The sequence below is a fragment of the Lynx canadensis genome, chromosome B2 (assembly GCF_007474595.2).
Source record: "Lynx canadensis isolate LIC74 chromosome B2, mLynCan4.pri.v2, whole genome shotgun sequence".
NCBI lineage: Eukaryota > Metazoa > Chordata > Mammalia > Carnivora > Felidae > Lynx > Lynx canadensis.
Window position 1 is genome coordinate 35,053,473 of NC_044307.1, and position 22,334 is coordinate 35,075,806.

Below are 22,334 nucleotides of genomic sequence, written 5' to 3' on the forward strand. Positions count from 1 at the left end.
CAGGAGTCAGAGGAGGAGAACGCACTTGGGTAGGAGCGGCCAAGCAAAGCCAGCCCCAGGAAGTGCTACTGAGCCAGGCCTTGAGGCACGAGGGTCCCTCCCCACCCTTGGAAAAGCAGAAGATGGGCATTCCAGAAAGATTGGCATTCCAGGAAGGCAACAGCTCAGGCAAAGGTATGGTGCCAGGGATGAGTAAGGCACGTCGTCTGCGCCCCGACGCCATGGAGGATCCGATTAGCCAGAAAGGCAGGGCCCGGATGACGGCAAGCTTTGTCCAACAGGCTAAGGAGTTTTAACTTTTTCCCCCGGAGGCAAGAGGGAGCTACCAGGGGTGGGGAGTGTCTCGGAGGAAAGGCTGCTGTCACCAGGAGGACCAACCACAGCTGGGCTGCCGGTCACACCTGAGCTGGGCCGCTGGCCCGCTGCCCAGCTGGTGCACAGTCTGCTCGGCGGGCAACCGAAACCACATCCCGCCCTGGGTGAGGGAGGGCGGCCTCACCGAAGTGCGAGGGTCCCGGGAGGGCCTGGGAGGCACAGGCCAGGGAGCAGCGCAGTCCCTGGGCCCAGCGGCCCAGCTGGGGGTTCGTGCCGCGCACCCCACCTGCCCCTGTTGCCGCATCTTTGCCGACAGCGCTGGGGCCCGCTGGTTGTGGCTCTCGACAGCTGACGTCGTGCACCTCTTCTCGACTCCATGTTCGGCGACATCACGTTGGTGGCTTGAATTTGGCCGTGATGGAAGGATTACGCCACAAATCAGTAAGCGCTAGGCACTGGGGCTCCCCCCTCCTCCCCTCCTCCCACCTCCACCCCGTGCCACTTTTCTAGCACACCACTGTCCGTTTCCTTCCAGAAACAAGGGAGATTCAGGGATTAGATAGGGAGGATAGGAAAGGAGATTCTTGTTTAGGGAAGCCAAACGGAACCTTTAGGAAGATAAGCGCGTGGCCAAACAACGGAGGCACCATCTGGGATTGTAAATTCAGATTCCTAAAAGGCAAAGGCTGGGCCTTCAGGGGCGCTGTCCAGTGCAGTTCAGCACAGTGGTTACTAGCGCGGACGGTTGAGACGGCCCCAGACTTGACCCTTGGCTCTGTTCCTTACCAGCTGTGTGACCTTGGGTGAGTCACTTTGCCTCTCTGTGCCTCGTGTTTTTCATATACAAAATGGAGGGTATTATTAACCCATCTCTTAAGGTTCTTAAGGGGACCGAATGAGTTACCTATGGATAAAGCTCTTGGAACAGTTTTTGGCAAGTAATTCATGCTCTATCAATATTTGTTAAGTACAAAAAATAGAACCAAAGAACCCAAACAAGCAGAACTGGAACCAGAGCCCAAACTTCTGTCATGGCAGGTAGTCCTACTAGGCTTATCTGGCTTTCTTTGACCCTGACAAGGGTTGTGGGTTTCCTGGAGATGATTCATGTGTCCTAGTGTTGGATGTTTACACAGAAGGGCTGGAGCAGGCAGGCCCAGTGGCCTCTGCCCTGGAAGGGCAGGTTGTCGAGATGGCCTCCAGGGCACACAGCCTCCTCTGCCCAAAGCAGGGCACACAGGGACCCAGGCAGGACGGTGACCCCATTACCCCAGTTTGGCAGATCGTCGAGCTGGGACTGCCCCAGGCCCGAAGGTAAGTTCGGCCAACCTGTCAGTTGCAAACAAAGAAGACAGAGTTGCACAGTAATAATAGCAGCTTCTGCTGAAAACCCCCACTATGTACCCGCCATTCAGCCAGCGACTGTATGCAGGGCACTATTCTAGGAACTTGGGATTCAGCAATGGGCAAAATCATCAAAACCCCTATTCCCGTAGCCCTGATGTTCCAGTGGAGGCAGACGGATGATAAACGAGTGAATTGAGAACTATAGAAGGTCTTCAAGGAAAACGAGGCCGGGAAAGCAGGTGGGGCATGGCTTGCAATGGGGTCAAGGAGGACACTCAGAGGAGGGGACATGTGAGCAGTCCTGAAGGATGAGAGGGAGCAAACAGGAAACCAGAGTCTCATCAAATCCTCCCGCGTGTCCTAAGTGGGCGTTGCTCTCCAATCTTACCGATGAGGAAGCTCAGAGACATGCATTCACCCGCTCAAGGTCAAACAGCCTGTAAGTGTTGACCCAGGATTCAAACCCACCTCTGCCTCCTGGTCCTTGTCGACCTCTCCACTGGCTCCCAGGAGTATACCCAAAGACACTGTGGTCATCACAAAGCCTGGGTGTATGTGGTGCGGGGAAGCCAGGGTCACGGGGGTAGGAAGGGTATACAGTGGGGTACGGAGGCAAGCAGGTCTAGAGTTCACTCTTGAACACCCCCTGGAAGAGGTGAGCTTAGAGCTGAACTTTCAAGATCAGGAAGGAAGGGCAATTCCAAAGGGTAGAGGGTCTGGTTTCTCGACAGGGTCAGTGGGAGCAGCGAAGACCGTAGGGGGTGGGGGGACTGCTTTACAATGGAAGTTTGGTGCAGGTTGTTGGTGACAGAAGAGGTCCCCAAGGTCAGGTTGTGTACCCTGGTTCTTAATCAAAAGCCTTTTACCACCACATGTAGGAGCTGGAGGGTCACACAAGCATAGAGCCCCTAGGCCTTGCCTCAGAGAGCAGTGAAATTCACAGTGCAGAGCCAAAACCCCTTCAGGATAGATCATGTCCAACCAAACAGAGACCACACGTTCCAGACACTTCACGGGGGATCTGATTTCAAGCAGGGTCCCCCTACTGTTGCTTCCTCACTTCCACCTTTTGGGTCTTCAAACCACATTCCGGTCATTGCCTCTTGAACCCGCAAGAGACGAAAATCTTTGGTTTGTTTATTCACTAGGTGTTTATTGCGCACTTACTGTGGAGTAGGCACAGGGCTGGGGGCTCAGCAGTGACCAAGATACTGCCGACCCAAGGACTCATTTGTCCGGTGGTGGAGGCAGACATTTCAATGGAGGACAGTGTGGATTAATTGAGATTATGATGAGCACCACAAAGGACAATGCAGATCAAATGGAGAAGTGTCCTCGGGATCCCTGGAGTGTCTCACCAGGCTGGCCCCAGGCCACATCTTCACAGGATTGGGTCAAGGGTGCAGGCTGGATAAAGAGAGACAGGTGTTGGGGTCGAGTGGAGGGCTGTATGGTGTAAGGAGGGGAAGTTCACCTTCCGGATCCCAAGAAGGCCAGCTGGGAGGTGCCACTCCAGCAGAGCTGTCCCCAACCCCGCACTCCACTAGGGGGTGCTAAAACTGAGGGCAGGGAGGGGACCACGTCAGAGCGAAGGTGGCTGGGAAAAAGGCTCATTCAGTTGAGGGGCACCAGTGAGAAGGGGGAACCGATGTCCTGTTCTTGAGATGGATGTTCTGCTCAGGCCCTGAGTGGGCCCAGCCCCCCAGAAGAGGAAGAGGTGCTGGGGAAGATGGCCCAGTACCCAGATGGGGCCAGTGAGCTGCTGCAGGTGTTGTGAGCTGGTCTCACCCACCTTCAGGGATGCTGAGAGAAGGGCGTGGCCGGGGCAGGGCCAGATGGGGGAGCGCAGGGGAAAAGTTTCAAAGGCAGGTGGGAGATGTGCACAGCTCACTCCTCCGTACATTCAGGTGTTGCTCACCTATCGCCTCCTCAGACGGACCTTCCCTGACTCCCTGCCCGAAAGAGCACCACCGTCCCTCTTTGTATCCTTACTCGGCAGTATTTTCTTCACAGTGCTTACCGCTACCTGACATTACATTTGCTTGGATCCCATGAAATGGTCAAATATCAGCAGTTTTATGTGGTTCAACCTAACGCTAGAATTTGTTCATTGGTTTTCCCTCTGCTTCCCCCCTAGAATGTCAGCTCCACGCCACGGGGGGGGATCTTTATCTGTTACTTTTTGGCCACGTGCCCAGAACCTGGATCAGTATCTGGCAGGCAATAAACATTGAGTGGATGGGCCAATGTGTCCTGGAGCTGGGTTAAAAAGAAGACGGAGGGGGCGGGGACCAAGAAACAGACTCTCAACTACAGAGAACAAATTGATGGTTTCCAGAGGGCAGGTGGGTGGGGGGATGGGTGAAACAGGTGATGGGGGTTAAGGAGGCCACTTGTGCTGAGCCCTGGGTGTTGCATGGAACTGCTGAATCACTATATTTTACACCTGAAACTAGTAGTACACCGTATGTTAACTAACTGGAATTTAAATACAAACATTAAAAAATAATCAAAGGCAGAGCCTGGGTGGCTCAGTTAAGGGTCCGACTTCTGCTCAGGTCATTATCTCACGGTTAATGAGTTCGAGCCCCAAGCTGAGCTCTCTGCTGTCAGCACACATACTCTGTCTCCCTCGCTCTCTGCCTCTCCCTCCCTCTCTCTCTCAAAAATAAACAAACACTTAAAAGTAATAATAAAAGCATGATAAGGGAGTAGGATGGGAGCAGAAGCCACCTAGGGAGTGGCTTCTGGGGCAGGGGGTGGGGGCTGGGGTGGAGCAGTGTGGGTCTGGCACCAGGAGGCAAAGCTGGACGACACTGGGGAAGGAGCGTCTGGGGGGCCACCAACCATGTGCCAGCCACTGAATTAGACACTTCTCCCAGCATGTCTTTTAGTCCTCGTGACGTCCCGTGAGGTGGGTCTTGTTACCAGCCCTGTTTTACAGATGAGGAAACTGAGGCTCAGAGAGGCTAACTTGTCCAAGGCTAGCTAAGCTAACAAGCCTCAGGGCAGCCCTCAAGCATGGCCTTCCCTCTGCAATTCCCTACTTTGTCTCCATTTTGATTGTTTCGTGGAGTTTTGGAAGTCCCTAAGGAGCAGGGGAATCTCCCAAAGCTGGAACCAGAGCTCTGGGGCCCCCTTGCTGTTTCATCCCAGCAGGAGCCACAGGCCCATCATGGTTTCTCATTTCGTAGAGGTCTTCTGGCCAGCTGTGGTGAGGGTTTGAGTCATCGGCCCTGTGTTTGGGACAGAGGGGGCTCTAGTATTTGAGTTGCCGTGTGCCTGAGGCAAGATGGAGTCTGGGTGGCCAGGATAGGGGACACGGGCAGCCAGCCGCAATGTCCCATGAGGCTTTGTCTCCATTCTAAGAAACCAGTCACACCAATCCCCCCAAAACCCATGCCCCTGCCCTCCGGAGGCTCACAGCATCACTGGGAGACCACACTACAGCGACAGCCACTGCACAGGTGCTTGCCTGGTGTTGGGCCGCCTAGTTGGTGGTGAAACGTGCAGACTCTGGAGCAGAACAACAGGTTTGAAGACCCCATCCACCACCTTCTTGGTCTTGTGGGACTCTGGCCAAGAGGTGCCCCGGTCTCTCCATCTGTCCTAGGGGGAACGATAGCATCCCGACAAAGCAAAGCAGCCGTGACATCCGGGAGCTGCCTGGCCCCGTCAGCCAGGCCCTGGTGTGGCTCCCGCTGAACACAGACAGGGCCATCCGCCACCGTGATGGACCGAGACAAACACAAGAGCACTCCGGAATCACGTCTGAAAACAGACAAAATGTGAATAGCGTCCAGGCCACAAAAACGACCAAACATCCCCCGGGCAGCTAATCCGAGTAAAGACTACTTCTCTACCGGTGACCAAGTTCTCTCCTCTTTCTAGCTGGCCCTCCTCCGAGGTAAGATGTAAGATCCCCAATCACAGAGTCACCTCCACTTCCCGACAGCCTCTAATCCAGATCAAAGTCCTGCTTCCCGAAACCCTCCACCAATCGCCCAGCACAAACCCAAACATTATAGCGAGTCCTTTCCAGCACCCTGCTACCAAGACACCCCGTGGTTCCCCTGGTGTACGTTCCTCGCTGTGACGAGTAACAGACCTGGCTTGTTCACTCCCAGGTATGTTTCGAGTGATCTCTGGCTGGAGGCGCCGACGGTCCCCACCTGGTCGGGCACGTGGGGTGATACACTCCCAGGACTCTTCAGATATGTTTGCCCTGCTTTCCTTTCACTTCTGCTTTACAAGGAGGGCACTGAGACCCAGACAGGGGCGGTGGCTCTGCCCAGGGCCACACAGCTGGTAGTGCAGAGTCAGGGTGGAAAGCCAGGTCACGTTCCAAAGTTGTTTTCCTAACGCCCTTGCCTCGGCCTCGAGAAGGCAGAAACTAACATGACAACACAGGGCCAAGCATCTGGGAGGAGAAGAGCAGGGGGGTCTTGGGGCTGAAAGAGAAGAGAGCCCTGGGGCGGCAGGAGGGAGCACCCAGGACGTCCTCAGTCACCCCCTGTGACTGCTCTCCCACGTGTGACTTCCCAGCCTGGATCCTCCAAGGCATTTCTGTCCGAGGCCGCCCGGCTGCTGAGTAAACACAGGCCCAGCTGGGGCCCGAGGGGGTGGGGGTCAGTGTCATCAGTCTGAGGCCTGAGTCACTTCCTGACCATTGCTTCAGAGGCACCCAGAGCCACAGCCTGAGTGGCCAGCTCGCGCCCTCGTGGGGTTGTGCCCACCCGGGCAGGAGCCCCGGTGTTCCTCACCTTTCTGGGCTCACCTCTGTCACGCTCAGGTGATTGACACATACGGGAGAGTCAGAAGCCTTGTCCCCACCCTGGGGAACTGGATCCTCAACGCAGAAGGAAATCTCGGTCCCCCGGACAATTCTGTCTTGCCCGCGCCCAGTCCTGAACTCTGGCTTCCAGGACGTCACCCCAGCCTCAGCGTCAGGGTGCCTTCCCCTGGCAGCCCTCCCAGGCACACAGCCCCTTCCCTTTTCCTCCCACAGGGTCTCAGGGCCAGAGCAGAGGATGGGGCAGGGAGGGTGGGGAATATGCCGGACACCCTAGTACGGGATGTGCGGAGGAAGACATGGTTTGATCAGTAGACATGTCCTCACGATGTGAGTGAGGGAGATGATTTGGAATGCAGACCATCTCCTTTAAGAAGCAAGGCCTCTCAACCCCGAGACGCTGCATAGACTTGGAGCTGAGAACATAGCCTCTAGAACCATATCTCACTTTTTTTTTTTTTTTAACTTTTTATTGATTCATTTTGAGAGACACAGCTCAAGCCAGGGAGGGGCAGAGAGAGGAAGAATCCCAAGCAGGATCTCTTCTGTCAGCACAGAGCCTGATGTGGGGCCCGAACCTACGAACTCGTGAGATCATGACCTGACCGGAAATCAAAAATGGGACACTTAACCAAGTGCCCCTGTGCTCACTTCTTCAACCCAGCTCTGCCCCTTGCCGGCTGTGCAACCTTCAGCGAGTTACTTAACCTCTCTGTACCTCAGGTTCCTCATCTCTATCATGAGGATAATAATCGTACTGACTCACAGACCTCTTACCAGGGTTAAGGGAGTTGTCTATGTAAAACACTTAGAATAATGACTGGCACATGGCAAACACAAGTGTTCAGTAAATATCTTTTCACTTTGAACGGGCTGATTTTTCCATTCCGTTTCATTCTCACTACAGTTTTCGATCTCCTACCGTGTGCCGGACATGAATAAGGCAGATTCCTTACCTGCAATGCCTGTTGGGCACTTCTGTGGGATCTCTGCACGGTCCTCACCCTGTGGTGGTTTTCCAGACCGTGCCCGATGCTGCATAACTTGCACAACTCTGTGGGAGGGACTGTGGCACAGGATTTGGGGCCTGCAGACTCCCTAATGAGGACCCCCAGCTTGCTGTAGGCCACAAGCAAGTTGCTTTCCTTCTCCAAGACACCCTCTCTCCTTTTGACAACGTGGAGGGAGAGGTCCCCACCCCTTCCCCAGGCCAGTGCAGTTTAAGATAAGTCAGGCATGTGGACCTCTTGTGGTTATTCTCTGCCCACCCCGCCACCCCCGCTTCCTGGGAGGCCTCCGTGCTTTAATTCCAGCACAGAATCTTCAGGCTTCATGAGCCACCAGACACAGGTGGCAGAAGGCCCTGGCTTATCATTGCCCTCATGGGGCAGTAGGAAGTCACAAAAAACTGTCCAACTGGAAATTTGAGCCTGGACTGGATAGTTGATGCTACAGAATTCCCGTTGTTAATTTTAAGTGTAAAAATGATATTGTGGTTATGTTTTAAGAGTAGTCCATAACTTTTAGGGGCACGTGGTGGCTCAGATGGTTAAGCCTCTGACTTCAGCTCAGGTCATGATCTCAGGGTTCTTGGGTTCGAGCCCCACATCTGGCTCTGAGCTGACAGCTGGGAGCCTGCTGAGAGCCTGATTAGGATTCTGTGTCTCCCTCTCTCTCTGGAGCCCCCCCCCCCCCCCCACACACACACACTCTGTCTCTCTCAAAAATAACAACATTTTTTTAAAGAGTAGTTCTTATCTTTTAGGAATACAAAAAATATTTATGAAATTATATAAGGCCTAGTTTTGCTTCAAAATGATGGAAAACAAAATTGACTAAGAGTTGATATCATTGTTGCAGCTGAAGGATTGGGGTCATTCAGGTTCACTAGAACCTCACCGACGAAGTGCCGTCCAGAGAGCCCCGGAGCGGGTTAGAAATGCAGAATCTTGGCTCCACCCCAGATCAACTGAATCAGAAACTGTATTTTAATAAAATAAAATTCCCAGGGGATTCGTGAGCACGTTCAAATGTGAGAAGCACTGGGCTATTCTACTTTCGTGCATTTTTGAAACTTTCCACAATCAAAAAGTTGTGGGGTGTGGTTTTGCTTTTCCAAAATTGTCTTCACCAGCCCCAGGCAGATCTTCCTGCCGAGTCCCGGGCTGGAAGGACCTAGGGGACCCTGTGGTGTCCCGCTCCGCCCTACGCGGGACGCCCTGGGGTCCACCAGGCCTCCAGCGCCGCCCCTGCACCGCCCCCCTCCGCCCCTGCAGGGCAGCGCACCTGCCGCCCCGGCTGGGTCTCCCGCCGCGTCCCCACACCGCCTGGGCCGTCGGGCAGGCCCGGGCGTGGCCTTGCACCGCGCACCTGGGCGAGCCCGGACCCCGCCCCCGCGCGGGGGAGGAGCTGGCGGCGGGGCGGGCCGGGCCGTGACCGCGAGCGGGGGCCGGGTGCCGGGAGCCCGGCGGGCCGCAAACGCAGGCGCCGCGCCGGGGCCACCGAGATTGGGTGCCCGGGATGAGCTTCACCCGGAAAAAGGGCTTCTACAAGCAGGACGTCAACAAGACCGCCTGGGAGCTGCCCAAGACCTACGTGTCGCCGACGCACGTAGGCAGCGGGGCCTATGGCGCCGTGTGGTGAGACCCCCCGGGCCTGCGCGCCGCAGCGGGGCGCGGGGGGCGCGGGCGTCGGGCCGGACACGTGGCGGGCGCATAGGCACGGGGACGCAGGTGGAGCCTCCCGGACAAGCCGGGCCAGTGCATCCCTTCCCAGACCCGCCTTGGGGGTCCCCTCCGCCGCTGGGCCCTCGGGGCCGCTCGCCCAACCACCTTGAGCGAGGACCCCAAGGCCCAGAGTCCCTGCGGGCTTGGAAGGCCCTCGCAGGGGCTCTTCCTGAGCCCAGCGCTTGGAGCTGGGAGGAGGTGACTGGGCAGCGGAGTATGAGCAAGAAGCCTCAGGCTGGCAGAGGCTGGCAGAGGCTGGCCTGAGGCCACTACAGGCGCCATCTCACTTTTCTCACTTTGCGGGGTCTCTGTGGATTGAATTAGGACTGGGTCTGGTTCTCCAGGACTTGAACCTTATAGGGGACCCCGGAGTTCATCCAGGTGAATCCCTGATGTTACAAGTGGGCACACTGAGGCCCAAAGAGGGAGAAGCGACTTGCCAAGTTGCAAAGAGTGAGCTTCCCTCCAGGTTTTGGATCCTGTTGGCATTAACTTGTGTATCGCCAGGCTCCGTGCACCCCTGTCAGTTACTGCCGGTCCCTTCTGACACCTCTGACCTGTCACTGTACCTGAGGCTGCTCCCCCATGTCCCCGGGGGGGGGGGGGGGCGGGCTCCATGCCTCCCAGCCTAGCCCCCTGGCCAGGAGGGATTTTTTTTGGGGGGGGGTGGATGGCCTGGACTCCCCCCAGTGACTTGGGAGGTTCCACCCGGGATGTGGAGTGGGGGCTGCTGGGCAGGAAAGCCACAGCCCGCTCACCTGTCTGTGCCCTACAGCTCTGCCATCGACAAGCGGTCAGGGGAGAAGGTGGCCATCAAGAAGCTGAGCCGGCCCTTCCAGTCGGAGATCTTTGCCAAGCGGGCCTACCGAGAGCTGCGCCTGCTGAAGCACATGCAGCATGAGAATGTAGGGCTGGGCCTGGGGGCTGCTCCGGAGAAGGGGAGGGGGAGCCAGGGAGGCGTCCTGACCAGGTCCCTCCCTGTGTGTGTGTGTGGGGGGGGAGGGCGCCGGCCTGAGGGGTGCAGGGAGCTCAGGACAGGGCCAGGAGAAGGGGACTCTCCTCCCTGCCCCTCCCACTCTTGTTCCTCACCTCATTAAAGCGAGGCGCCAGGACCTGCCCTGCCTACTTCCCAGGAAGGGTGAAAAGGGTAGTTTTGGCAGTGGAGCAAAAGGAGCTTTGCGAGGTGCAAACATACTGTTGCATGGGCACAGAGGCGCTTTGTCATTTGTTCTGAGGTCTCAGAGCTGTGGTGCCCTCCATCCTGATTAATGTATTTGCACAGGTGGCCCTGATAATAACAACAATAACCACAGACAGTTGAGCACCTACTGTGTGCCAAGTGCTCTTCTCGGAGCTTTGCAGAAGCTGACTTGTTAATCTTCACCATATTACAAGAGTTAAGTGCTATTACTCCCAGGTACAGAAGAGGAAACTGAGGCACAGAAAGACTAAGAGGTCATATGGTTAGTCAGTGGCAGAGCTGGGATTTGAACCTAGGCTCTGGGGCCTCAGTGCAGAATTATGAGAGCATCTTGTCTGACAGAAGCAGCTGGGAAAGCTAGTCACCCAGCTCTGGGCCTAGCAACTGGGCTTTGGAACAGGATACCTAGGTTGGAGGGTGAACATTTAAAATAATGATTTCAAAACATTGGGCATGTTTTAAGCCCCATTGCTCTTCAGCCAGCCCCTCCCCATGGCCCCCAGCCACGGGTGATCTTGCCCCTGGATTCCTCTTCTGCCCTTTTTACTGCTTCTGAGAAGGCCAGGAGCCTGCCTCCTGGTGGAGACGGTGTATTAGGAAAGGGCTGGTGGTCATAGGCATGGCTAGGGCCCCAGGGCTGGGGGGAGAGAGGGCTGTGGCGGCTGCCCAGCCTCACTGACAACCTTCTCCCCAGGTCATCGGGCTCCTGGATGTCTTCACCCCAGCCTCCTCCCTGCGCGGCTTCCATGACTTGTGAGTTGGGCTGCACTGGGTTCCGGGGCATCTGCAGGCCTTACTTGCCCCTCGGGAGCAAGCTGGAGGAGAGTCCAGATTTCTCTCTTCTGGGTAGGGGGCTTCCTGTCCTGCTAGTCCCTTTGGGCCCTCACTAATGCGTGATTCTGTCTGGATTCTGTCTGGATCCAGCCAAGGGTGGAGAGAAAGGCAGGCAGGAAGAGGTGGGAGGGGCTTAGCGGGGTCCTTGACTGACACAGAGCTGTCTGCTTGTCAGCTTCGCTTACTACCCGCTTTAATACCACCAAGACCTCATTGCCAGTCCTCACAGGATCTGCACTGGCTTACCTCGCCATTCTGTGGGGTTCCAGGTGTGGGTCTGGGCATGGAGCGAGGAGGGGGAAGGCTTGGCTGCCTCTGGCTGACGGGGTGTTTGACAGTCACATAGAACCAGAAAATTTAGACCAGTGCCTGGTCTAAAACGTAGGAATCTTTAGGAAGATGGAGTCTTTCTTTTTTTCCCAATCTTTCTTTCTTTTTTTTAAGTTTACTTATTTATTTTTGAGAGAGAGGAGAGAGAGAATCCCAAGCAGGCTTCATGCTGTCCTTGTAGAGCCCCACGCGGGGCTCAAACTCACGAGCTGTGGGATCATGACCTAAGCCGAAATCTAGAGTCATATAGATGCTCAACTGACTGGGCCACCCAGGCTCCCTGAACTGACCCTATTTCAAATGCAGCTGAAGGTCTTTTTGTTAGGATGCTTTTGTTTTAAATTTAATGCAGTGATTCCGAATGGAGTTTTTTTCCTATAAAGCCAGCTGCTGGGCTTAACGTGGGGAATTTAAAGTGGACCAGCCCCCCAGGAAGGGTGGGGGTGTAGTCTCTAAATGAATACTCACAGTAGTGTGGTCGGTGCTCTATGTATGGTCAAGTGCTGGGGACTGTATGCTGCCTCAGGGGGCTTCACAGAGGAAGCTTGAACTCAACCCCAAAGGGTGAGTAGATGTTTGCCTGCAGTAAAGGTGCTAAAAGCATCCCGGGCAGAAGGAACTGCATGGACAAAGGCCATGGTGCATGAAAGAGACTGGACCGTTGGGGCGATATTGATAAGTTCACTGTGGCTAGTGAAGGCCAGTGGCTGGTTTGGTCAAGGGCAGAGTCCACACTTGATCCCACAGGCAGCCTCAAGTCCAGGGAGGATTTGAACATTGGGGTGATGTGGTCAGATAACATTTTGGGGTGCACTGTGGCGGGAGAGAGAGCCTGGAGAGTAGTGTCCCAGACCCAGACCTTGATCTAAATAAGGCAGAGGTGATGGGATGCCAAAGAGCAGACCTGAGACCTGTCAAAAGGCCCTATCTGTTGGGACGCAGTGGCTGGGAGAGGGGGGTGTAGGTCAAGATGCCAGGCTCCTGCTTGAAATACAAAGTGGAGGAAGAACAGACGTTGGGAGAAAGAACGAACTCCATTTTGGACGCTACTTTTGAGGAGCCTCTGAACGTTCCAGTGTTTAATCAGCAGTTGCAAACACATCTGGAGCCCAGGAAGGTCTGGGCTAGGGTAGAACATGGTATAATACTGTTGATTAAGAGATCAACAGAGAATCTTGAGGAGGTGTCAGACTGCAAGAGGTCCAATAGGAAGAAAGGGAGCCACAGGTGTGTGTGTGGGGAGGGGGGCGGTCATTGGTGATCTTGATCTGAGCCATTTCGGAGGGGTAGAAGCAGACACCAGATTGTTAAGGGATTGGAAGTTAAGGCAGTGGGTCAAGAGGTGTGGACCACTCTTTCTAGAAGTTTGGCTGGGGAGGGAAGGAGGGAGAAAGGGTAGTTATTTGAAGAACCAAGTCAAGGGAAGGTGGTTCTAGCATGGTGAGACTTCAAGTTTGTCACCAGAGAAGAAAGAACCAGGGTTCATGTAGAGGTGAAAGACAACACTGGGGAGGGGACTGTGCATGAAGCAGGGTCCCCCATGGGGGAGGGCAGATGATCAGGTAAAAGAAAGTTTCAGAAAATCACAGGCTCATAGAGATGGCCTTCATCACATCCTTTTTTTTTTTTTTAATATTCCTTTTTAAAAATTGTTTTTAAGTTTATTTATTTATTTTGAGAGAGAGAGAGAGAGCAAGCTGGGGAGGAGCAGAGGAAGAGAATCCCAAGCAGGCTCCGTGCTGTCAGCGCAGAACCCGATGCAGGGCTCGATCTCACAAATCGGGAGATCGTGACCTGAGTAGAAATCAAGAGTCGGATGCTTAACTGACTGAGCCACCCAGGCACCCCTTTGATATTCCTTTTTAAATCATATTTTGTTCTGGACGTTGCTGTTACTACCTTGAGCAACAGCTATATTTTGCTGACCTTGACCTGTTTTGCAATCCCACAGGAAGGTACAATGGCTCAGCTACTCCTTCTTCCTTCTTCTGCCCTTCTATAATAATAAAAATAAAATGTTTTATTATTTCCTTCTTGGAAGGGCACACATCCTTGGTTGTTTATGGAGTTCTCCCAGCTGGGCATGACCCTCTGGGGGAGAAAGTATTTGAACAGAAGCAGAGGGGAACTCTGGCAGATGTTTCTAAGTCACAGCTGTGGCTTTCTGTGGGGCGTGGAGGGGGGCAAGGCGAGGGCACCTTTGAAGAGAGGGAACACAGCTCCATTTGGTTTTCCTGAGCACGCTCCAGCTAGAATGCTTGCCCTGAGCTCTGCCAGCTGGGTGGCCACCGTGGCCAGGCTGGGGGCCAGAAGCCAGGAGGCCCGTGTGGAGGTCCGGCTGGCTATGGCGGGGGCTGGTTCTTGCACACGGAGGCCACCTCTAAGGCCTGGGCTCTGCCCCAGCTCCTTTGCACCTCCTGTGATCTCAGGCCTGGGGCTGGGCGGGACCGGGGACTGTCAAGAAGCTCTCGTGCCTTGCAGCTACCTGGTGATGCCCTTCATGCAGACAGACCTGCAGAAGATCATGGGGATGGAGTTCAGTGAGGACAAGATCCAGTACCTGGTGTATCAGATGCTCAAGGGTCTTAAGGTGCGTGGGGGCCCGGACCCCGCGAGGGGGGCGCCTTGGTGTTGACACCTGAGGTTTGGAGAACACCAGGACTTGGGGGCTGGGAGAGCACCCTGTGACAGGGAAGAGGAGGTTTGGAGCCAGCCTGAACCACCTGGTGTGGAAGCCGGGTGCCGGACTCACCCTTCGCACTCTCTCCCTCTCTCTCACACAGTACATCCACTCAGCTGGGGTCGTCCACAGGGTGAGTGCTCTCTCTGCTCCGGTGCTCAGAGGCCCCTCCACCCTCCGCACCATGGAAGGATTCTCCACAGCCGGGGAGGAGGAAAGGAGTGGGGAGGCGAGAGTCCTCTGGAACCTGGCGTGTGGATTTTTCCCCCCCAGCCTTGGCCCAGGAAGGCCTGCTCAGAAGAACGTTGTGTTCTGGGGAACTTTCTGGGTGCTGCAAACGAAGCAAGCCTTGAGCTGTTTCAGGCTCCAGGAATCAGGAGTATCTTAGAGCTGGATGGGCCCAGGAGGACACCTGGTGCAGCCGTCATTTTATACACGAGAAGACTGACACCCAGAGAGGGGCGGGGGCAGGCTCCCATCTCTGCCTCTTGGCCCAGTGCTTCCTCTCTCCTCTCATCTAGGACCTGAAGCCGGGCAACCTGGCCGTAAACGAGGACTGTGAGCTGAAGGTGAGTGGGCGTGGGCTGGGACGGGTTGGGGTGGGCCCCTCTCCCCTGGGAGCCCCCAAAAGCTGCTCCAGGACTGTCTGCAGCAACTCTTTGTCCCTCTGTCCCGCGAGTCATAGATCTTGGATTTTGGGCTGGCCCGGCACGCAGATGCTGAGATGACCGGCTATGTGGTGACCCGCTGGTACCGGGCCCCTGAGGTGATCCTCAGCTGGATGCACTACAACCAGACTGGTCAGTGGCCAGCTGCTCGGGGGTGGCAGGGGCTGGGGATCTTCTCTGGAAGCTTCTCCAGGGCCGTTGTAGTTCCTTTGGGTCGACTGACTGCCGGGTCCTGGTCAGCTGGTCCAGGTGATGCTTCCTCCCTCCCTCTGCAGTGGACATCTGGTCTGTGGGCTGTATCATGGCAGAGATGCTGACCGGGAAAACTCTGTTCAAGGGGAAAGATTGTATCCTTTGCTGGAAAAGCCCACCTCCATCCAGGGATTCATTCCTTCAACAGACACTTTATTACTTTAATTCCTCTTTTTTTGTTGTTATTGCAGAAGTGGTATCTGCTCACTCTAGAACAACTGTATTATTTTATTTTTAATGCTTATTTATTTATTTTTGAGAGAGAGAGAGCAGGGGAGGGGCAGAGAGGGAGACAGAGAGAGAGAGAGAGAGAGAGAGAGAGAGAGAGAGAATCCCAAGCAGGCTTTGCACTGAGAGTGCAGAGCCTGATGCAGGGCTTGAGCTCATGAACCACAAGATCATGACCTGAGCTGAAATCAAAAGTCAAATGCTAGGGGCGCCTGGGTGGCGCAGTCGGTTCAGCGTCCGACTTCAGCCAGGTCACGATCTCGCGGTCCGTGAGTTCGAGCCCCGCGTCAGGCTCTGGGCTGATGGCTCGGAGCCTGGAGCCTGTTTCTGATTCTGTGTCTCCCTCTCTCTCTGCCCCTCGCCCGTTCATGCTCTGTCTCTCTCTGTCCCAAAAATAAATAAACTTTGAAAAAAAAAAATTAAAAAAAAAAAAAGTCAAATGCTTAACTGACTGAGCCACCCAGGTGCCTTCCGACTCTAGAACAATTTTAAAATGCAGGTAAGGGAATTGATGAAAAGCACCACCTGTCATTCCGGCACCATGTAGAAAATACATCATGCTTTGGCATCACACACACTAATTGAGTCCCTGTGTGCTGTGCAGGAGGAGAATATGTGGAGTCTGCACTGCCGAACTCAGTGTGCGGCAGGGGGGACGGTGATGAAGAAAGGGATGAAGGTGGCTGGGCGGGACGGGAGCTGGAAAGGGGTCGTATCCAGGAACATTTGTGGCGAAGGACTCTTAACCCAGCCTGGTGGGTGGGAAGCCTTCCAGAGACCTGTGTCCTCTCCGGAAGGAAGGCACGTCTGGAGCCTGGCTCGTTGCCACGGGGCCTGGGTGGGAGTGACGGAAGGGCGGCGGGAAGGGCAGCCTCAGATCTACCAGCAGAGAGTGAGGCGGAGCCTTAACCCACTGCCAAGACCTGGACCAGCTGTCCCAGATCCTGAAAGTGACCGGGGTGCCGGGTGCAGAGTTTGTGCAGAAGTTGAATGACAAAGCAGTGAGTGGCAAATGGGTCTAGACTGGCCTCGGCTGTGCACTTGGCTAACCAGGGGTCACGTGGGCTGTGGGCCTTTGGGAAGGAGGGCTCCCCCGTTGCCTCCTTCTTGCCCTGGCAGATGCTCTTGCCTTCATCCCACTTTGGGCTTTGGCCTGAGCCTTCAGCCCGGTTCCGGGGCGTTTCTGGGGTCCCCCCTGCTCTGTACCCCAAGTCCTGAGCCCGAGGGGCTGACAGATGGAGATTACTCAGTGCTTCTCTGTCTTCCAGGCCAAATCCTACATCCAGTCCCTGCCACAGAGCCCCAAGAAGGATTTCTCTCAGCTCTTCCCACGGGCCAGCCCCCAGGGTGAGTCTTGGGCCCTGCCTTCCACGGGTCTCTGACGGGCCTCTGACGTCTGTCCCAGCGGGCGGGCTCTCCCAGGCCTGGGATGTGAGATGAGTGTTCTGTCGCTGCAGCCACAGACCTGCTAGAGAAGATGTTGGAGCTGGACGTGGACAAGCGTCTGACGGCCTCGCAGGCCCTCGCCCACCCCTTCTTTGAACCCTTCCGAGACCCAGAGGAGGAGACAGAGGCCCCGCAGCCATTTGATGACTCCTTAGAACATGAGAAACTCACAGTGGATGAATGGAAGCGTAAGAGCTGGGGGCCTCGGGTTCGTCCTCTCTCTGCCTGCAGCCTCTCTCTCCTTTGCCTCCACGGTTTCCATGCGTGGCCTCTGGCGGCCCCACCGCTCTCCTGGATCACTATCAACACCTCCTTGTCCCTGAGCAGATATTGTCTCCTGTGTGCATTTCTTACTCCCTGAGCTGACTTCTGCTCCACGTTACATCCGGGGAGGGGGCCTCTCTTTTGCTCTGGGTACCCGCCCCCCTCCCCCCAACACCTCACACCTCGGGCCACCCTGTGTTTCTCAGAGCACATCTACAAGGAGATTGTGAACTTCAGCCCCATTGCCCGGAAGGACTCACGGCGCCGGTGTGGCATGAAGCTGCAGTGACCTGCCCAGCCTCACCCTTAGCTGAGCCCAGGGACCACCACCCGGCACCACCTGCCAGACACTGCCCCTGGGACCGATGTCTGTTTGTCACTACTACAGTTTCAGCTCTTCTTGGATTATAGCCTTCCAGGCGGAGGACACAGGGCCCTTGTCCTTGTGGTAGGAAACAGGCCTAGTACGTGCAGAATTCAGGGATGTTGGCTGGGAGAAAACAGCTCTGATCACAACCAGCCACATTAAAATGCCGGTCTGGAGAGTCGCCTATGTGTGGGGGTCCTTCCTTCGGGCTGAGGGGTGGACTGAGCCAGGGCAGGGGGGTCTGGGCAGTGACGGCTTATTCGTTTGCTAAGGCTGCTGTGACAAATCCCCACAAACCGGATGGCCTAAAACAGCAGGACTTTATGCCCTCACAGCTCTGCTCGCAGGAAGTCTGAAATCAAGGTGTCGGAGGGGCCATGTTCCCTCTGAAGATTCAGGGCAGAATCCTCCCTTGCTTCTCTTCAGCTGCTGGTGGCTTCTGGAACCGTTGGTGTTCCTTGGCTTGCAGTTACATCACTCCAGTCTCTGCCCCTGTCTTCACGTGGCCTGTTGCCCTCCGCTATCTGTCTGGCCTCGCCTATTCTTATAAGAACACCAGTGATTGAATTTAGGGCTCACCCTAATCCTGTCTGATCTCATCTCGGTCCTTGCTAATTACATCTACCCAGACCCTGTTTTCGAATAAGGTCACATTCTGAGGTTCTGGATGGACATGGATTCGGGGAGGACACTACTGGACCCACTACCGATGGCCACGAGGGAGGGGCTCCTTCCCGGGCCCCGCGCTCTGTTGCCGAGCCAGACGTGTTTGGCTGCTAAATTAAGGGAGTTGCAGAGAGCTGCAGCTGGTGAGACATTACATGCAGGTTATTTTGGGTGAGTGATAAGCAATCAAGATACGAAACAATAGCAGGCTTGCTGACTGGGAGCTGCAGAAGGCAGAAACGGGCTTTTTCCGGGCTTTCTGCAAAACTGTTCCACTCCGGCCTCCTCTTGGGAATGATACATCTCTCCTGAGCTTTAACCTGACAGTGGATAGGATTTTTCTGTTTACATTTGAAGAGCTTTGGCAAGAACAAATTCCCACGCACAGGGAAGGAGCCAGGGGCCTGGCCTTGTTCCAGCCCTGGGGCCTGGGGTTAAATGCAGATTCCTGGGCCCTACCCCAGACACTCTGATTTAGCAGGTCTGAAGCTGAGACCTGAGAACATTTAATGAAGACCTCCCTGACCCATGCCCAGGGATTCTGATGGGCGCCAGACCTTATTTAGAAAGACATTTCGTTGGGTTCAGTACCATTTGTCAAGAGGCCTGCAACCGGGGACTTACATGGGCTTCACACACTCATTTACAGAAGTGAAGACTGAGGCCCAGGGCACTTTTAGGGGGGTGAAACTGTTCTGAGACTATAATGGTGGTCACATCACATCATGCATTAGTGAAAACCAGCAGAACTGAACACCACAGGGTGAACCCTCAAGTACACCATAGACTTTAGTTAATAATACTGTATCAGTATTGGTTCCTCACTTGTAACAAATGGACCACACTGATGCAACCTGTTAATAATAGGGTAACTGTGAGGCAGGGGCGGGAGGAGTGTTGGGGAGGGAGTATATAGAACTTTCTGTACTTTGGCATGAGTTTTCTGCAAACCTAAAATTGCTCTAAAGAAACCATGTCTACTTTTAAAAAAAGAGAAGCAAAAAGCTTGAGGTCCCAGGGAGATAGGGTCTGATACCCACAGCCAGGGAGTAGGGGGGTCCGGATTTGAACCGAGCAGCCTTGACCACTGGGCCCAAGACACTTAACCCACACTTGGATTCAATGGTGGCTCAGCCTTCTGTACCTTCTAGCCTGTCTCTCTGAACTTCTCTGCCTATGTCCATGGATTCTGCTTCCTCTCCCACGGGGTGAACCTGCCGTCAAGGAGAGAGGGGCTGGCCATGTCCTGCCACAGCCCTCGCCTTGCTGGTTACTAAACTGCCCCAAGTCCCCTGAGTCAAAATCCCTCAGTTAAATCTTTCAGCCTTCTGAGACTCCTCACTGGTCCCAAGGACACAGTCCAGTCTCCTTGGCCTGGCATTCAAAGCCCCTTGCATCCTCCCGAACATCATGTACTCCTACTGCCTCCTATTTTCCTTCCCCCAGTGTGACTTGCCAGACCACCAGTCCTGGGATACACCACGGGGCTCACTCTGCACATGAACAGGTTAAAGGTTCTGACAAGTCCTTCAGTAAAGAGGTCTGCTCAACATTAACCCTGAACTTGCCAAATGTCCTTAACCACAAGACCCCATCTCCTGAGAGCCATCACACACACAGCCCCCATTTGCGCAGTGACGCCCAGGGCACAAGTCAGTCCCAGGACTGCTCCCCAGGTGGGCCTGGAGCTTCTTTCAGAGCCTCTGCCTAGGAGGTCCTTCACCCCCCTCCTCACTTAGGAAAATCCTCCTTAGCCTTCGAGACTCTGCCTCAGGCCGCCATCGAGAAGGAAGTTCTCCATCGACGGCCACACCACCCTGAACCCTGAACGCGCCGGATCTCATCTGATCTCGGAAGCTAAGCAGGGTCGGGCCTGGTTAGTACTTGGATGGGAGAAGAAGTTCTCCATAATCCTCCCTAAGAGAATGGGTGTTTTCCTCCCTCTGCCCCAGGCCCTCTGTGGGCGGTAGCTACAGTCTGTTACAGTCCGTGTGGTTCTGCCTCCCCTCCCCATAGCACACTGTGAGCCCTGCTTGGGACAGCTATCTGTGAATGGGCAGATGTCGTCCCAGGGTCCTGCCGATCGTGTCTCTGCCCCCACCAGACTGCATAGTGTCAAGGGCAGAGAACAAAGCAGGAAGCAGAAGCAGGTGGCCCTGGACTGCATCTTAGAGTTGCTCCCCCGAAAATTTCTAGGCTTTCAAACTCCCAGGCCTTTGCCCATCATCCCAGTGTCTCTCCAGTCCCTCCCCATCCCAGAATTAAACTTCTGTGTGTCACTTCAGCCCCTTCCCTACAATCCTCTCAAACCCGGGAAGTTTCTCCAAAGGGAGGTGACAGTGCCGGGCAGTGGGAAGGGGTTCATGGATTCTGGCCTCGCCCATCGGGCACATGGCTGGAGGGACAGGAAACGAGTCGAATTATAGGATGGCTGGGGGATTGGGCTCAGCTACTCTCAGAATCGGCCTGCAGGACCTCTGACGAGTCTCTGTGTCCCTCCTGTTGGTGGACAAGGTTGGGATTTGCCTGCGATAGGCAGGGAAGCTTGAAATTTCCTGACAGAGATAGGGAAGCCAAACTCAGGGACTGGAGACAGTTCAGTAACAGCAGGCTGGATCTCCTCCTCTGTGAAAGGAAGGGTGTCCTTGTACAATGTGCAGCTCTTCTCCCAAGGCCATTGGGGCCTACAGCCGGGGCCCGGCCACCGGTGTCACCCAGGCCAGGGCTTGCCTGGTGTGTTAGGGGTGGCGCTGTTCCCAGTGAGGGGCAGCTGATGGGAGGCTGGAACTGTCCCTGCCGGGAAGAGCCCGGTGGGTGAATGACCCAGTGCCTGAGGGGCTGCAGGCTTGTTTGAAAGGGGAAGGGATCAGCTTTCCCCTGGCACAGAGAGATAGCTTTGGTTCCCTACCAGGATGTGGAAAACTCACTTCTGAGGAGGGAGGAATGTCTTCCCACCTCTTTTCCCCACTCTAGGCTTTTGTGTCGTTAAATTCAGTTGAAACAATTCCCTAAGCACTAGTGCTGGGGTGCCCCCCTCCCTCTAATCCACAGTGAGCTCGGGGCTCTGTGATCCTCCCTAAATCCTCCTGTGATTTAAGGTAAGAAGCTAGTGACTTTCTCCCTTTTCACAACGGGCAGCAGAGACCCGACACCATTCAACCAAATCGAAGATCTCAGTGAGATGTCACCATGGAGGCCTCACCCCTGGTCCCCTACCCGGAGATTTCCTGGGAATTCTCATCTAATCCCTCCTGCAGATGTGGAACCTCTGCCCTCACTCTGGGCCAGTGACAACAAGGCACCTCTGGGTGGGGGGCTCCTAAGGCATTTTCTGTGCCTTGGATCCCTTCTCAAAACAATATTTTCATAAACATAAATTGAAATACACAGGATTACAGCAGAAGCCAGTTATGTTGAAATACAGTTGTGAAAACATTTAAATGTGTGATGTTGTAATTCATGGGTTTCTTTATTAACGCATTAAATAACAAGATCTAGCCGTGAGCCTGATAAACCACAAATCTGAAGTAGAAATGAGCATGAACGATGTTTCAAGATAACTGCAGCAACTGTAGAGGGGAGTGAAAAGCTCTGTGCTTCCTATCGATGCTGCTCATATGACCTTAGTCTGCAGCCTCTGTTTAGAACCGAGGACATGGCAGCAAGTGGCAGGAAAATCGTAATATTTTTCAACCCAAGTTCACGGAGTCTGAATTACAGGGTGCAGTCTGTGATTGGTGGGCCCAGTGAAGAACCCTTGTTATAGAAACTAAAATGTGACTTTTTAAAAAAACATTTTTAATGTTTATTTTTGAGACGGAGAGAGAGCATGAATGGGGGAGGGGCAGAAAGAGAGGGAGACAACAGAATCGGAAAGCAGGCTCCAGGCTGAGCTGTCAGCACAGAGTCCGATGCGCGGCTCAAACTCACGAACTGTGAGATCATGACCTGAGCCGAAGTCAGACGCGTAGCTGACTGAGCCACCCAGGCACCCCCAATGTGTATTTAGTTTTGAGGGAGAGAGAGAGAGAGAGAGAGAGGGCAGGGGAGGGGCAGAGAGAGAGGGCAGGGGAGGGGCAGAGAGAGAGGGAGACACAGAATGTGAAGCAGGCTCCAGACTCTGAGCTGTCAGCACAGAGCCCCATGTGGGGTTCGAACTCACGGACCGTGAGGTCCTGCCTTGAGCTGCAGTCAGATGCATAACCGACTGAGCCACCC

General features: G+C 54.8%; 1 protein-coding gene and 1 long non-coding RNA gene across 5 annotated transcripts; one reads left to right on the forward strand and one right to left on the reverse strand.

The window, feature by feature from the left end:
* Positions 1-2,794: 2,794 nt before the first annotated feature.
* Positions 2,795-6,234, reverse strand: LOC115513861. The gene is made up of 3 exons (XR_003968810.1): positions 5,771-6,234; positions 5,087-5,433; positions 2,795-3,069 (listed from the first exon to the last, which is right to left on the reverse strand). It is a non-coding gene; the product is annotated as an uncharacterized LOC115513861 (long non-coding RNA).
* A 2,660-nt stretch (positions 6,235-8,894) lies between these two features.
* On the forward strand, positions 8,895-17,631 carry MAPK13 (mitogen-activated protein kinase 13). Of its 4 annotated transcripts, XM_030315361.1 has the most exons (12): positions 8,895-9,093; positions 9,956-10,085; positions 11,076-11,134; positions 14,027-14,135; positions 14,329-14,358; positions 14,747-14,794; positions 14,911-15,025; positions 15,169-15,240; positions 16,295-16,374; positions 16,642-16,720; positions 16,831-17,007; positions 17,290-17,631. In XM_030315361.1, exons 1-12 carry the CDS (start codon positions 8,975-8,977, stop codon positions 17,370-17,372), a joined length of 1,101 nt encoding a protein of 366 aa, XP_030171221.1. In that variant the 5' UTR covers positions 8,895-8,974; the 3' UTR covers positions 17,373-17,631. The 4 variants fall into 4 exon arrangements, with proteins under 4 accessions (XP_030171221.1, XP_030171222.1, XP_030171220.1 ...); XM_030315362.1 differs by lacking the exon at positions 14,329-14,358; XM_030315359.1 differs by lacking the exons at positions 8,895-9,093; positions 9,956-10,085; positions 11,076-11,134 and having other exon boundaries at positions 13,348-14,135.
* Positions 17,632-22,334: the final 4,703 nt, after the last annotated feature.

Bases quoted from the DNA above. Each gene is read 5' to 3' on its own strand.
- MAPK13 (XM_030315359.1), top strand. From the start codon at position 13,608: ATGGAGTTCTCCCAGCTGGGCATGACCCTCTGGGGGAGAAAGTATTTG. The intron at 15,026-15,168 runs GTCAGTGGCCAG...CTCCCTCTGCAG, and splicing joins GATGCACTACAACCAGACTG to TGGACATCTGGTCTGTGGGC. The intron at 16,375-16,641 runs GTGAGTGGCAAA...TCTGTCTTCCAG, and splicing joins AGAAGTTGAATGACAAAGCA to GCCAAATCCTACATCCAGTC.